General features: G+C 42.8%; 1 protein-coding gene across 2 annotated transcripts in view; it reads left to right on the forward strand.

Annotated features, from left to right (window-relative positions):
* RABL6 (RAB, member RAS oncogene family like 6) overlaps nt 1-12,794 on the forward strand; it is a 57,952-nt gene that overhangs the window by 23,334 nt on the left and 21,824 nt on the right. For both annotated transcript variants that reach the window (XM_013954494.2, XM_067308949.1), the window contains 2 exons: nt 1,110-1,215; nt 7,026-7,129. In XM_013954494.2, coding sequence (XP_013809948.2) covers nt 1,110-1,215; nt 7,026-7,129 — 210 coding nt within the window. The remainder of the gene's footprint in view (nt 1-1,109; nt 1,216-7,025; nt 7,130-12,794) is intronic.

Genomic DNA, 12,794 nt, shown 5'->3' on the forward strand with positions numbered 1-12,794 from the left:
CAGCTGCTCTCTGTCATCAACCACAAAAAACATATTGCTGCTGCATTTCCAGTGTGCATCACATTCATCTCCAGACCCTCTGCTTAGCTTTTGGGCTTTGACAGCTAAGTGTCTCATACAGCATCTTTGGTTTACACAATGGGCTCTTTTCCGTTTGACCTAGGAGCCTGTGCCAGCCAGGTTGTTAGCTGTGTTACTGGAAACAGTTAGTGCCTGCCACCATGTGCTTTTCAGAGTTGCTTTGGCCAAGAGGTCCTCTTCTTTTTGGATAGTCCTTTTCTTGCAAAAGAATTCTCTCCCTGAAGCACAGCTGTTCTCTACTCTAAATAATCCTGCTGCAAGGCAGGCAGCTAGGGCAGCTGTGATCCTCGCTCTTCCTCTAAGAGCATCCTCATGCAACAGCTACTGGGCCCAGCCAAATCATTCTCCTCCCTTGCCAGCCAAGCAAGATTTTCCCTTAAATTGGGCTCTGAGGCTCTCTGTTATTTAATTTTAAATATTATTTGTTGGTCAGGATTTAATAGATTTTTTTTTTTGCAGTTTATGGTTTTAAGGCAATTTTTAGGTTTTTTAGTCTGTAGTTTGTTCATTTGTGTGTCAGGCACACACAAATGGCATCAGTTTTAAGGCTTGATTTAGTAATGCAGTCATTTCTTTACAGGTTTATTTCTATACATAACTTAGCTGAGTTTAATTCCCAGTGCCAGTGCTTGAGTATGTGACTTAATTTAGGTCTGTTTGTAGTATTAAAACAAAATCTTCACTGAGGAATGGCCCTGTATAGCCATGAAATCTGCGGTTTAGTAAACCAGTGGCCCAGTGTCTTGACACGTTATTTCTTAGTCCGTCAGCTGCATGACACCACAACACAACAGCTGCATTCCAGCTTTTTCTGCCCCCCTTCAGGAGGAGCAAAGTCTGAATTTTGTTTGTAAACAAAATAATCAGTCCCTAGCAGAATGACTTGTCAGCCTACATCTGGGAGTTGAGGGGTTGGCTTGTAAATGAGGATTGCTCATGGTACATAATTCAGCAGGTGCCTCCTCTGTGTGTATGCAGTCCATGTCCTTTGTACAATTTTCTTCTCTCTACCTATCTGGTTGAGACAGGCCACCTGGCTCCTCGTATTTTCGGTATGCTGAGTCTTCCATGAAGAACAGCTTTGGCCTCAAGTACCTGCACAAGTTCTTCAACATCCCCTTCTTGCAGCTGCAGGTAAGAGAAAGAGAGTATTCCTGAAGTGTGGGTGGGTGGAGGGGATGGAGTTCCTCTTCCCTGTTTCTAAGGTGGGAATTTGATTTTATATTTGTTCTTTTTTGCATTGTTAAAGGAACCTGAAAAGATTTTTCTTTTCATGAACATGTAGTTAACAAAATTATGTTAGTAAATTGGTGTCTGTGACTTAAACGTGTCTACTTGTGCAAGGGCTGTTCTTCACTATCTTCACAAACGTCCACCTCTGTAGAAAGTCTCTAAGGTAATAAATATCATGGGCGAGAGAACTGCATCCGGTGTTGTGACTATCAAGTCCAAAATGTTACATCCACATATGTATTAAAGTCTATATTTAAATTCCATGTTACCAGTCAGTTAAAACTCAGTTAAGAAAAGACTTGCTAATGAGATGAACAGTTCAGGGACAACCGTTTGCTGAAAATCATTACCCTGAGATGAATGGTAACTGATCTGCTTGAATCCTATACAAGAGAAATTTGAGATTTGGATCTATGTGTATAACTGAGCTGCCTTTGGTGGGATGAGTGGAGAGGCAGAATCTCAATGGGCATGAAAAGGTGAAATTCATAGCTGTGGTCCTTCAGAAGGGTTAGGGTATGCTTTTGAGGGGTTATACGTTTGTGGGGTGCGTATGATGTTGTATCATTGTTTTCCATTGCATGGAAAAATTCAGACGGTTGGTCTTGATTGTCTTTCACTAGAAAGTGAAATGTCTATGTGTATTTTTGTAAGAATAATCCTAGCTGAAATACTAGTTCAGAATAAGCTCACATATATTAGTGGATGTTACCACATCTTCAGTCTGCAGAGCAGATGCATTAGAAGGAACCAGGGTAAGAAACCTTAAGGTACAGCAACCCAGTGAAACAAATCAAATAATAATTTTTTGAGGAAGAAGCTGTTAGAAATCTGACATTTAAACCCAACTTACTGCTCAGTGGAGAAAGTTGAAATTTACCAGTGTGGTGTTGGTTAGATAGTTGGTTTATAAACTCAGTACCTATGGCAAAGTGGTGTCTTGTAGAAATCATGCAGAATAATTAGTTTCCAGGTTACTATTGTCATTTCAGTTCTGTAGATCTTTCTCTTTCTTCTCAAATAGATGTTGGTAAGAGACAAAAACATTAGTACAGGCTTCCTGCCAGATTTGTGTCTGAAAGCTGCTCATAATGATACTGTTAATGGTCGATATATGCAATGATTTTTCTAAATATAATCATAACCAGGAAATACTGAAGCGTTTGTGGTTCTGGGTTGTTTGGAAACAGCTTTAGGAGAAGAGTCTTAGGTGACCTTTCATTGAAATGTGCTGTGAATAAGTAAACATGACGTACCAAACTAAAAGCTGCTAGGACACTTAGATAAGATAATCAGCCCCAAAGCCAGAGAACTTCTTGGACAAATCTTGGTCTTCAGGAACATGAAAAAAATAAATCCGATGTAACCTTTAATAGTTTAGAGACTCCAGTGACTGTTGCTTGGGGAGATGAGGGAAAGGGGGTGATCAACCTGCATTTATTCTCCTGTTCAGTGGGCTCAAGATAGCATTGGAGGTAGTCCAAAACACAAGGTGCAGGTGCCACAGGCAGGCTTGGCCTCAGTTGTACTAGATTCCCAATTCCTGTGTTTTTCATATGTTATAATGAAACAATTCAACACTTCACAAACAAACCTGAAAAGAGTTTTCAAGGAACTTTTCAGTTCCCATGATGTGCAAGAGGAGGTTTGGGTGGACGCATGTGAATGACACATGTAAATATGTTTGCGCTGTTCTTGGTATCTTGACAAAAAAGGTGGCAGTTGATGAGCTTGTCCTATGCCCGTCATTCAAGGAGAGACTGGTCAGATCATAGCTGTGTGGCCTTTGCTTTAAAACGGTGGAACCAAAACTTATTTCTGCAGCTCTGTGATATCTGGGTTTCAGGCAGGTGTTTTTCCATGCATTTTGTTTAAAATCACAGGATAGGATCAGATACGAAGATGTTTCCCTCTGAGATGAAGGAGGTCTCTGCCTTTGCCATTTTCTGAGGAGGAGGACAGCAAATTTGGAGGCCTTTGGTTGCTTCCACCCAGGCTGTAGGGGCTCTGCTTGCTGTCAGACTTCAACCAAGGTGTGCCTCGCTCAGTTTTCCCTGTGCCATTTGCATTTGTGACGCAGTTTTGTTGGAAGAGCTTAGCGCTGTTTTGTAGCTGCTGATTCGGTAGCTCTGGGCATTTTGCAACTCCTGTTTAGCAGCTGGGAACCTTGCCTTTGAATGCGCTGGGAGCCAGAGCTGGCCCACAGGGCCTTATTAACAAGCAGTGCAGCATGTTAAAATGTGTAGGAAAGTCACAACTAGATCTAATTCCTAACGGTACTGTTTATACCTTCAGAGGAAGTTGCTAATAACAGCCTCCAAAAAGGAGTCATTTGCCTAGTACTTCTGTACAAAGTAAGGTTAAAGGAGAGGGACTCTGCCAGGTATTAAATGCGCATATGATTTAATCGGTCTCAGTCTACTTCTGAGGTTTCTCTGTGTTTCTCAGGCTAATCTCCCACAGCTCTCAAGGGGAAGAGTAGTTGGTAACTGTGTGTGAAATGCCACTGTGTCCTTTAGCAGAGTTGGTGTTGAGCGCATTGGTTTTAAGTTGCACTTTGCTGCATTTATCTTACGTTCATGCATCTTTCATTGAGAAAGTGGTGGGTGAAATTCATACCTTCAGTATAAAGCTAGTCCCCCTAGCAGCCTGGGCTCTTCAATTATTTATCAGTTCCTTTCCAGGGGAAGAATTCTCAAACCTGAGAAAGCCATTCAGCCCTAGGTATTGCTGGTGGCCCACATAATGTGCTAATGTGATCGTGTCAGCCAGGCCTGCAGAGTGCTGTACTGGAAGGAGACAAAATTCTGCAGTCAGCTGGAATGGCCTTTTCCCAAGGAGCACTTGGAAGTGGCATTCAGCCAAAGCATTTGTTGGTAGCTCGTGATTTGCTCTATTCTTTTGGATCATTGCTAAAAATAAGATGTTTCTTTAATATCTTAATGCCAGCAAGATGAAATAGAAAATTTTTTAAAAAATATTTCAGTCCATTATTAGTAGTGATTTTTTACAAAGTTAGATGCATCTTCCTCATGATGAAATCTAAGTTCTAAATTTATTGTGATCTGTGAAAACTGAAGTAAGTAAAACTCTGGTACGTGTCTTGCTACCGAAGTATGAGGAAAGGCAAACCGCTTTTTTGATAAAAAGCCTTTATCTAAGTACCTAAGATCAGCATTTGAGAGCAGTCTCCCCTCTGTTTCTGTTCATTCGACTGATTTGCTCAGCATTTATTTCACTTTTATTAGGAAACTGATTGAGGACAAAGAAGCAGAAAATCTGCCTTTTTTGTCTGATTTCTGCTTCCAGTGTATGAATAAAATATAAAAGGATGAAACCTATTCTAGAATGTTGAAGGATATGGGACCATACAGCAATACTTTAAAATCACTAACTACAGATTAGTACTTCTCTTTAGTTAAACAAGTTTAAATATGTATAACATATTTTGCTGAAATTTCTCATCTGTATGCCACAATAAAGGGAATTTGAGTTAGCTAAGGACTTCATAATTCTTTGTATATGTTTTAATTAAATTCAAATTTGCATCTGCATAGAGCTTATGAATATGATGAATAAAAATTACCTAGCAAAGGAAAAATGGATCACTTCACACTCTTTACACAATGAAACAGTTTAAAAATGAAGAATCAAAATGTCTAGTAAGCTGTAAATTAGCTTAAATGATTACAGAAGTACTTACATTTTGAGAGAGGCTATATCTGCCTGTGAATTAGCAAGTTTTAATGGTTATCAACCAGTGTGAATCACCTGGTCTTAAAAATGTAATACAAAATACAAATTACGTAAACCTTGCTTGCCAATTTAAACCATGGTTGAATTTGATATAAATCAGCTTGCTCCATAGAAAGCTCAAGCTATGCTCTGACTATTCCCTTGGATAGTTTGGTGCAGTTTATATAATGCAGATGAGTTACTTGATTTTTAAATTCTTTTCTTTTTTTTATAGCTCCAAAGTTGTCACGTATGTGAAACCATATTGTCCCTAGCGTGTGCGCATAGAAACAACACTCCATTCCTTTATCCAAATGTTTGTTTTCCCTTCGGGACTTTATTTTGTAAATAACACAATAGGTTTCCTTCTGTGTCTTTTAGTCTAATGGGATTTTTCTGCAGTGAGCATACATGTTCTCATACATGTAATTAAAAATTCACCATGGCTATTGATGCTAAACTTCAAGAAGTAGGTATCATGGTAGAAAACTCAATGTTGAGGATGAGGCAGTCATAAAAGCAAAAGCCTTTGCAATCTGGAGGAAATCTGGGATTTCTCTTCTGTCTCCTTCTGGGCCTTTACCTAGTCTGTCTGCTGTCTGGATGGAGGTGCAGCTCTTCAGTCCTTGGCACTAGCGAACCCTGCTGTAATCGGACATGCTTGAGCACACACTAATGCTGTTTCCCATGTCATTTAGTCTGTAGGCAGTGGGAGAGGGAAGATTGACACTTCCATTGAACATCATGACTTTTGAGTCATGAATTCGGTGTGTGAATTGACTTGCGTGCTCCTAGCTCAGAGTCTTCCCAGGAAGGCAAGCGGTACATCGGCATGCCAGTGATGGGAGACTGCACCTAAGCAACCTCCATCAAGTTCTGGCCATTGCCAGTGTTCAGCTGGGAGAGTGTCAGGTCTTTTTGAGAAGATGGGAAGGGGCTCTGATACAGGAACTCTACCATTGAGCAGGGCTTTGGAAACAGAAGGTTTTAGTTCTGGCCAGAGGTTCCTGAATTGTGTTTCTGTGGAAATGGCCGCTGTGTTAGCTCTGCGGCTTCAGCATCGTAGGAAATGTAGGTGCTTGCCATGCGGAAGGAAGGGTCAGATGGCTGGTGCTGGTAGCATTGCAGGGCTGCAACTTTCCTTGGGGAAGCATTGCAGGTGAGCCCTTTTGGAGTTGGTAATATCAATGCAGCCTCAGAAGTAATGCGTGTGGTTACTGATCTCTTCTTGTTGCCATCTGGGCTGCCAGGAAGGTTGTCCAAGGACTGTTTGCAATTGATTTAGAGCCTTTTCAGACATCACAACCCCTTAATTGAAGTGCGTGTTTGGAATCCTTTGGAAATGTGGACCATGAAGGACCAGATTAAGCTACCCTGTTTTATGTCAGTGAAGCCAACTCATTTTATTTCACATTTGAAATGGACTGGGGTTTCTGCCCCTCAGCTCTGGGGCAATAACTGAAGGCTGAGGGCAGTAACTTCTAAAATTGCACAGAATTGATAGACTGTGGTCACTCATCAGCCTCTGCCAATAAAAAGAAAATTATTGTGAGGTTCTGAGTCAGCTGAGTCCTACTCACAGTTAGACTCCTTTATCACTAGGAAAAAAATAAAAGCTCAGAAGGAAATGGTATCAACCACTGCGGAGAGCAGTTGTGCAGTTGTTCTCCAAATGAAACTAGTGATCTTGTGTCTGAGAATCACATTAATATTTGTGTCCCAATATAGTACAGCTCTCAGAAAAGATTAATTTCTTACACGCTTACTTTCTGGATTAACGTACTTTTGCTACTGCTTCTGCTTTCCATTGTGCTTCTGTACTTAAACTGAACACCTTGCAATGGACCAAAGCTCCTGTTTAATTCATTGCTGTGGGTAGAGTGGTGTCACAAGATCTCGCTGCACCCTGCAAGCACACAGAGATCTGTTACAAATGACCCTTCCTGCTCAGACCCAGCTTGTTTTCCTTTCTTCAGAGGGAGACGTTGCTACGGCAGCTGGAGACGAATCAGCTGGATATCGATGCAACTTTGGAGGAGCTATCAGTGCAGCAAGAGACAGAAGATCAAAACTACGAACTGTATGTCATTGAGCCATCTTTTCTAACTGTTTTGTTGCAGTCCCTGTATCACAAGAATGCTGGATAACCCCAGCTGTAGCATTTGGTCAGGTTTCTTTGGATCTTTTAAAATGTTACGTTAGGTGGCATCGCCTGAAATAAAGCATGCACTTTGGGATCCCTCTCAAAGGGTCTGGTTCCTACAGGCACGTGATCTATGGGAGGGCAGTGGAGGTGGAGCTGAGCAGGACACTTGGAGGCAACACGTGCTACAGGGATTATAGATAAGTATGTTGCAGCCTCTGATGCTGAAACGGGATATTTTCCTTATCTCTAGTGCTCAGCACACAAGCTAATTCCTTTTCTTTTGGCTGTTGCATTCTTGTGTATTGTGTCTTGTGATAGGCAGAAATTAATGGCTACAACACTGTTGTCTTTTGTCCTTTCTGAATATTTCCAGATTCCTCAGTAAATTTCTGCCCTGAAACAGTGACTAGTCCCTGCTCTCTTGTCTTTGTTCAGTGCCCCAGCTGCTTGCTTTGCTGGTTGAAATGAACTTTTGCCAGAGTTTGCCCTGCAAAGCCAGTACATCTGTAGCACAATAAGCTGGAGTCTGTTCAGATTTGTGTGTTGTTGACAGATGTGTTCCATGAATTCCAGTTGTGAGGTCTTTATTGCAGTGATGTGCAAGCTAGAAAAATCAACCCCAGAATGTATTGAAAGGACATTCTTTACAGGCAGCTTTATCTGGAAGTTGGAGTCAATGATTATGAGATACTCATGCACAGCCATTTTGACAACTGCTTTTCAGACCAAGTTTTAAGTTCCTCAACCTTAGAAAGTGTGTTTTCTTTTGAGAGCTTTAAAATACCCCATATACATACAAAATAGTGGTGTTTCTAGAGTACTCATCTCGTTCCTTTTCTATAGGGACCTGTTAGTCTCATGTCTCAAACCACTCTCTTAGTGTCACTGCTCAAAGGACTGGGCTGTGCAGGCTGTGCTGTCGAATAGTTTTCCAGTATATTTGCATACCCTACATCAGGGATGGGAAGATGCTTAAAAGAATCAAGACTTGGAAGAGCTCTTTAAACTTACACCAAAAGGTCTTGCTGCTTAGTCACATGCCACCCTTACCCCAACTTTAACATTTGCTGTACCCTTGCATGAGCCAATTCAGCTCACAAATCCAGCAGAAAACTCTGCTTTATTGCCATATCCACCTCTAGGTTAGTTTTCTGCCATATGAGCAGGTTGGGCTGGCTCTGAGAAGCATCTGTTGAACACCAGAACTTAAAAGAAGCAGCGAAAGCATGGGGCTGGGAGAAGCGGGATGGCAAGACCTAGTTCCAGCAGCGGATGTTAGACTGTACCATCCCATCTGGTGTAACCACACCCACGGTATAACATTTTATAATATTGGTGTGCTTCCACTGCCGAAGAATACCCTTCCTGTAGTGCATACTTAAGCAGAAACACTGTGATTACTAAAGAGTATCACTTGCATTGCAGTAGCATCCAGAATCCTAAAGCCAGACTGGCCTTGTTGCTGTAGGCACTCACTATACACTTACAAGTCAAAAGGCATGTTGTCGCCCCTAAGAGTTTTCAGTGCAGTTCATAGACTTTTGAGCTCTTGTGTTCAGTAGTTTCCTGTCACCTCAACAGAAGCCCCTGAGTCATTTGCAGAAATTCTAAAGCTAGACAACCATTTGGTCCACAGATCAGTGCCTTGCCGTTTTCTAAATACAGTTGGGAGCACAGGAAGCACGGGAGAGAGGGGGCATCTGTGCCTGGAGTGCTTCGAAGATGTCCCACAGTCGAGCGGGGCCGAGTAGCTGCCCTTCTCCCGTGTTGCAGAACAGTGTGCCATAATGCAGGACCACTGCTTAGCCACTGGGGAGGGCTTGCACTGCAGGTGACTAATTGCACTATTAGTCTATGTAATTGGCATAACGTGGCATAAGAAATACCTCAGCCAGGGTACCTAAAAGAAGAAGAACTGCTAAAATATTAAAAGCAAAACTTCTTCCTAAGATTCTGGTTTAGCAAGTAAAATGACATTTTTTATATATATACGTATATATGAGGCTGGCCAAATTCTCCTTTGACTTCACCTACTGCAAATTTATGTCTGCATACTGAGCCCCATGTTCTTGCTTTTGGAAAATAACCCTTCTTTATAGAAAGGTCTTTAAAATATCCCTGGATGCTTCCTGATTTGAGCCCCATGACTGGGCCATGTCATGTCTGAGTACTTTGATCACACTGACAAAAATAGAGTGCTATTTTAAAATTTTTGAGTTTTTTATCTGCACCTCAGCTAGAAAAGAAGAGTCTTTTTGTTTCAGAGACACTCTCTGAAACAGATGACCTGTAAGGGGGGTTGCTTCAATCTCAGAGTTGAAAAGTATACTGTCCGTACGTTTCTTTTTTATCCCTGCAGGTACCGTTCAATTTCCGAGTTCAAGTCCTTCAGCCCGAGTTCTGATTTAAAGGAATAACCACACTTGCATGGCAGTGAACTCAAATTTGGATAAAGTTCTGATTCTTAGTACACGGCTTAGGCTGTTGAACAGAGTATACATAGTCACAACAATAATACATGGTGAGAATTAGTTAGCTTGTAGTTGTGAGGCAGGACTGCAGGGCTCATTGCTGGGGCTCAGGAAGATCCCTGCATCCCTATGTAACAGATGCCCATCCTCTTGCTTTGGGATTGTCATGCTTAATACGTTACTGTAACCCGCAGTGGTTGTCAAAATGAACACCTGGTGTGTTATCCTCTGGCACTTGGCATGGTGAGTTGATGCAGTGCAACTTCTTGATCCTTGGCAAGTGTGAATCCGTTGTGTTGGTTGCTTGGATTTAGAAGGTACTTGAAGTTTTGCTGTTAGTCACCCCAAGCTGCTCAGCACAGTGAGGTGTCCACAGACACTTGGAGCTGCAGGCCATGGATGCCATGTGGCTACTGAATCAGCTCCCCTGAGGCGATCCCTGCTCTCCTTATGTTCACCACCCTGCATTGCCATAAAATCAGGCAGTGGAGCAAGGCAGTTTTAGGACATCTCGGTTATTTCACTCACCCTGTACATGGTTAGAAGCTGCTCTGTCACAATGACTGATGCTAAATTTGGATCAATGAGAACAAAAAGAACACAAGAACTCTTCATCTTGCTGTGTCTGGGTACCTGAGGACGAAGCATCATTGCTCCAAATGCGCATCCTAAAGAAAACACGAGGTGGCACACAACGCTGCCTCATCCAGCTTATGTAAGCTATCCATTGGCAGCCACTGACTGGGTTTTCACCTGTATAATATGCACTGAGTTGCTTCCAGCTCCTTCCTTGTGTTTAGTCTCTTCTCTTCCTGCCACACCTCTTTCTCGTGTACATCCCCTGTGGCCTCTCAGGTCTTATATTTTCAATCCTGCTAAAAGCAGATCTCATCCCCTTTTCAGTTCCTGAATTATTATTAAGCAAACAGCAATCACTTTATTTGAATCTGTTTGTTCTAAATTTGTATTTAATCTGCTCGATTTTTTTTTTCCCTCCATCTGTAGTTGTGTCCAGCCTATCTTCTGTCATGAGAAAAACTTAACATATATGGTGTTTGTTCATGGAAAAACAGTTTTTAGGAAATTGTTGGAAGCTCTTTCTACATATTTATTTTTTCAAGAATGAGCTGCCAGTGGAGATGTTAGCGAAAGTTAATATGTGCGGGTTTCATTAATTGTTATGTTTGGCTGCATTTTTTTCTGATATCACTCCTTTTTTGATATCAGAACACAAATTTAATTTTGAGGGTTAAGGAATCAACTTTCTTTGAATTAGCTTTTATTTTTCCCCCCCCACGGATAAGTTACTCAAACCAGCAGCGTGTGAGGGAGTGATGGACAGGCTTGACAAGCAAAGGCCCCGGGGTGATGTGAACAAAAGGGAACGCAAAATCAGCAAAACAGGGCTTAAGTGGGGGCACCTCAAGCATTTGCATGTAATCAAGGAAATCCCTACAAGATAGTATTATGGGGAAACCTCTCGCACCCGTTCTGGGAAACCAGCATACTTGGGTGCCTCTGTGAAGTGCCTGTATGCTAATGCATGCAGCATAGGGAATAAACAGGAGGAATTAGAGATCCTGTGCAGCTGCAGGCCTATGATCTCGTTGGGATCACAGAGATGTGGTGGGATAGCTTGCATGACTGGCATGCTGCAATGGATGGATACAGGTTCTTTAGGAAGGACAGGCTGGGTGAGGGTGAGGAGGGGGAATTGCCCTTTATGTGAGAGCGCAGCCAGAACGCATGGAGCTCTGCCTAGGGATGGGGGGAGTCAGCTGAGAACTTATGGGTCAGGATTAAGGGGCAGACAAATATGGTTGACATTGTTGTGGGTGTTTGCTGTAGGCCATCTGATCAGAAAAAAGAAGTAAATGAGGCCTTCTACAGACAGCTAGTAGTAGTCTCACGTTTGCAAACCCTGGTCCTCAGTGGGGACTTAAATAGCCCTGATATCTGCTGGAGGGACAGCACAGCAGGGCACAAGCAATCCAGGAGTTTCCTCGAGAGGATTGATGACGAATTCCTGATATGGGTGATAGAGGAGCCAATGAGGAGAGGTCCAACAGAGCTTATGAACAGGCAAGGGTTTGTTGAGGATGTGAAGGTCGGGGGCAGCCTTGGCTGCAGTAACCATGAGATGGTGGAGTTCAGGATTCTGCGAGGAGGGAGCAGGACAAAGAGCAGGACCACAACCCTGGACTTCAGGAGAGCAGACTTGGGCTCCTTCAGGGACCTGCTTGGAAGAATCCCGTGCAATAGGGCCCTAGAGGGAAGAGGGGTCCAAGAAAGCTGATTAATATCCAAGGCTCACCACTTCCAACCTCAAGAACATTTCATCCCAATGAGCAGGAAGTCGAGCAGAGGTGGCAGGAGGCCTGCATGGCAGAACAAGAAACTCTTGGCAAAACTCAAACATACAAAGGAAGTTTGCAGAAGGTGGAAGCAGGGACAGGTCACCTGGGAGGAGTACAGGGATGTCGTCCCAGTAAGCAGGGACGGGGCTAGCAAGGTCAAGGCCCATCTGGAGTTGAATCTGGCGAGGCATGTCAAGGACAACAAGAAGGACTGGTAATGGCCAGTTCAGATTGTCTGAGATATACAGGATGATCCAAGCTTCAACTTCTGCAGCAAAATAATCTGTTCCAGGCTTCCCACATGATGGAAGTCCTTCTGAGTACTGTCTCAGCACTGCCATGCAGCTGTGATCTGTGCTGTCAGGTAGTCCTGGATAGCCAAATGCTGCTGTCTGGGTAGGGATGATGATGAAGTGGTCACTGCAGAAAGGCACTTGCTCTCTCCTAATGAGGACTATTATTTTGGGAAGCAGGCTCCCTGTGCTAGACAGCTTTATTCACTACAAAGTGAGTCATTGCCTTTTTTTCATGCATTGAGTTCAGCTCATAATTTTGCAAAGACCTTGGTACTGAGTAACATCTAACGTCCGGCAGGAGGACTTTGCTGCTAGGCCTGTTCTCCCCTATCTTCTGCTATGACAGAGTAAAGGCCCAGAATCACACTGAGAGATTAAACTGGCCATTACCAGTCAGGAAAATAGAACCACTTCTGCTTTCTCTTCCCCCTGCTCCATCTTTATCAGTTCTGCTTGCTATGAATCCTTTGTTGCC

This window comes from Apteryx mantelli, chromosome 21 (assembly GCF_036417845.1).
Source record: "Apteryx mantelli isolate bAptMan1 chromosome 21, bAptMan1.hap1, whole genome shotgun sequence".
Classification (NCBI taxonomy): Eukaryota; Metazoa; Chordata; class Aves; order Apterygiformes; family Apterygidae; genus Apteryx; species Apteryx mantelli.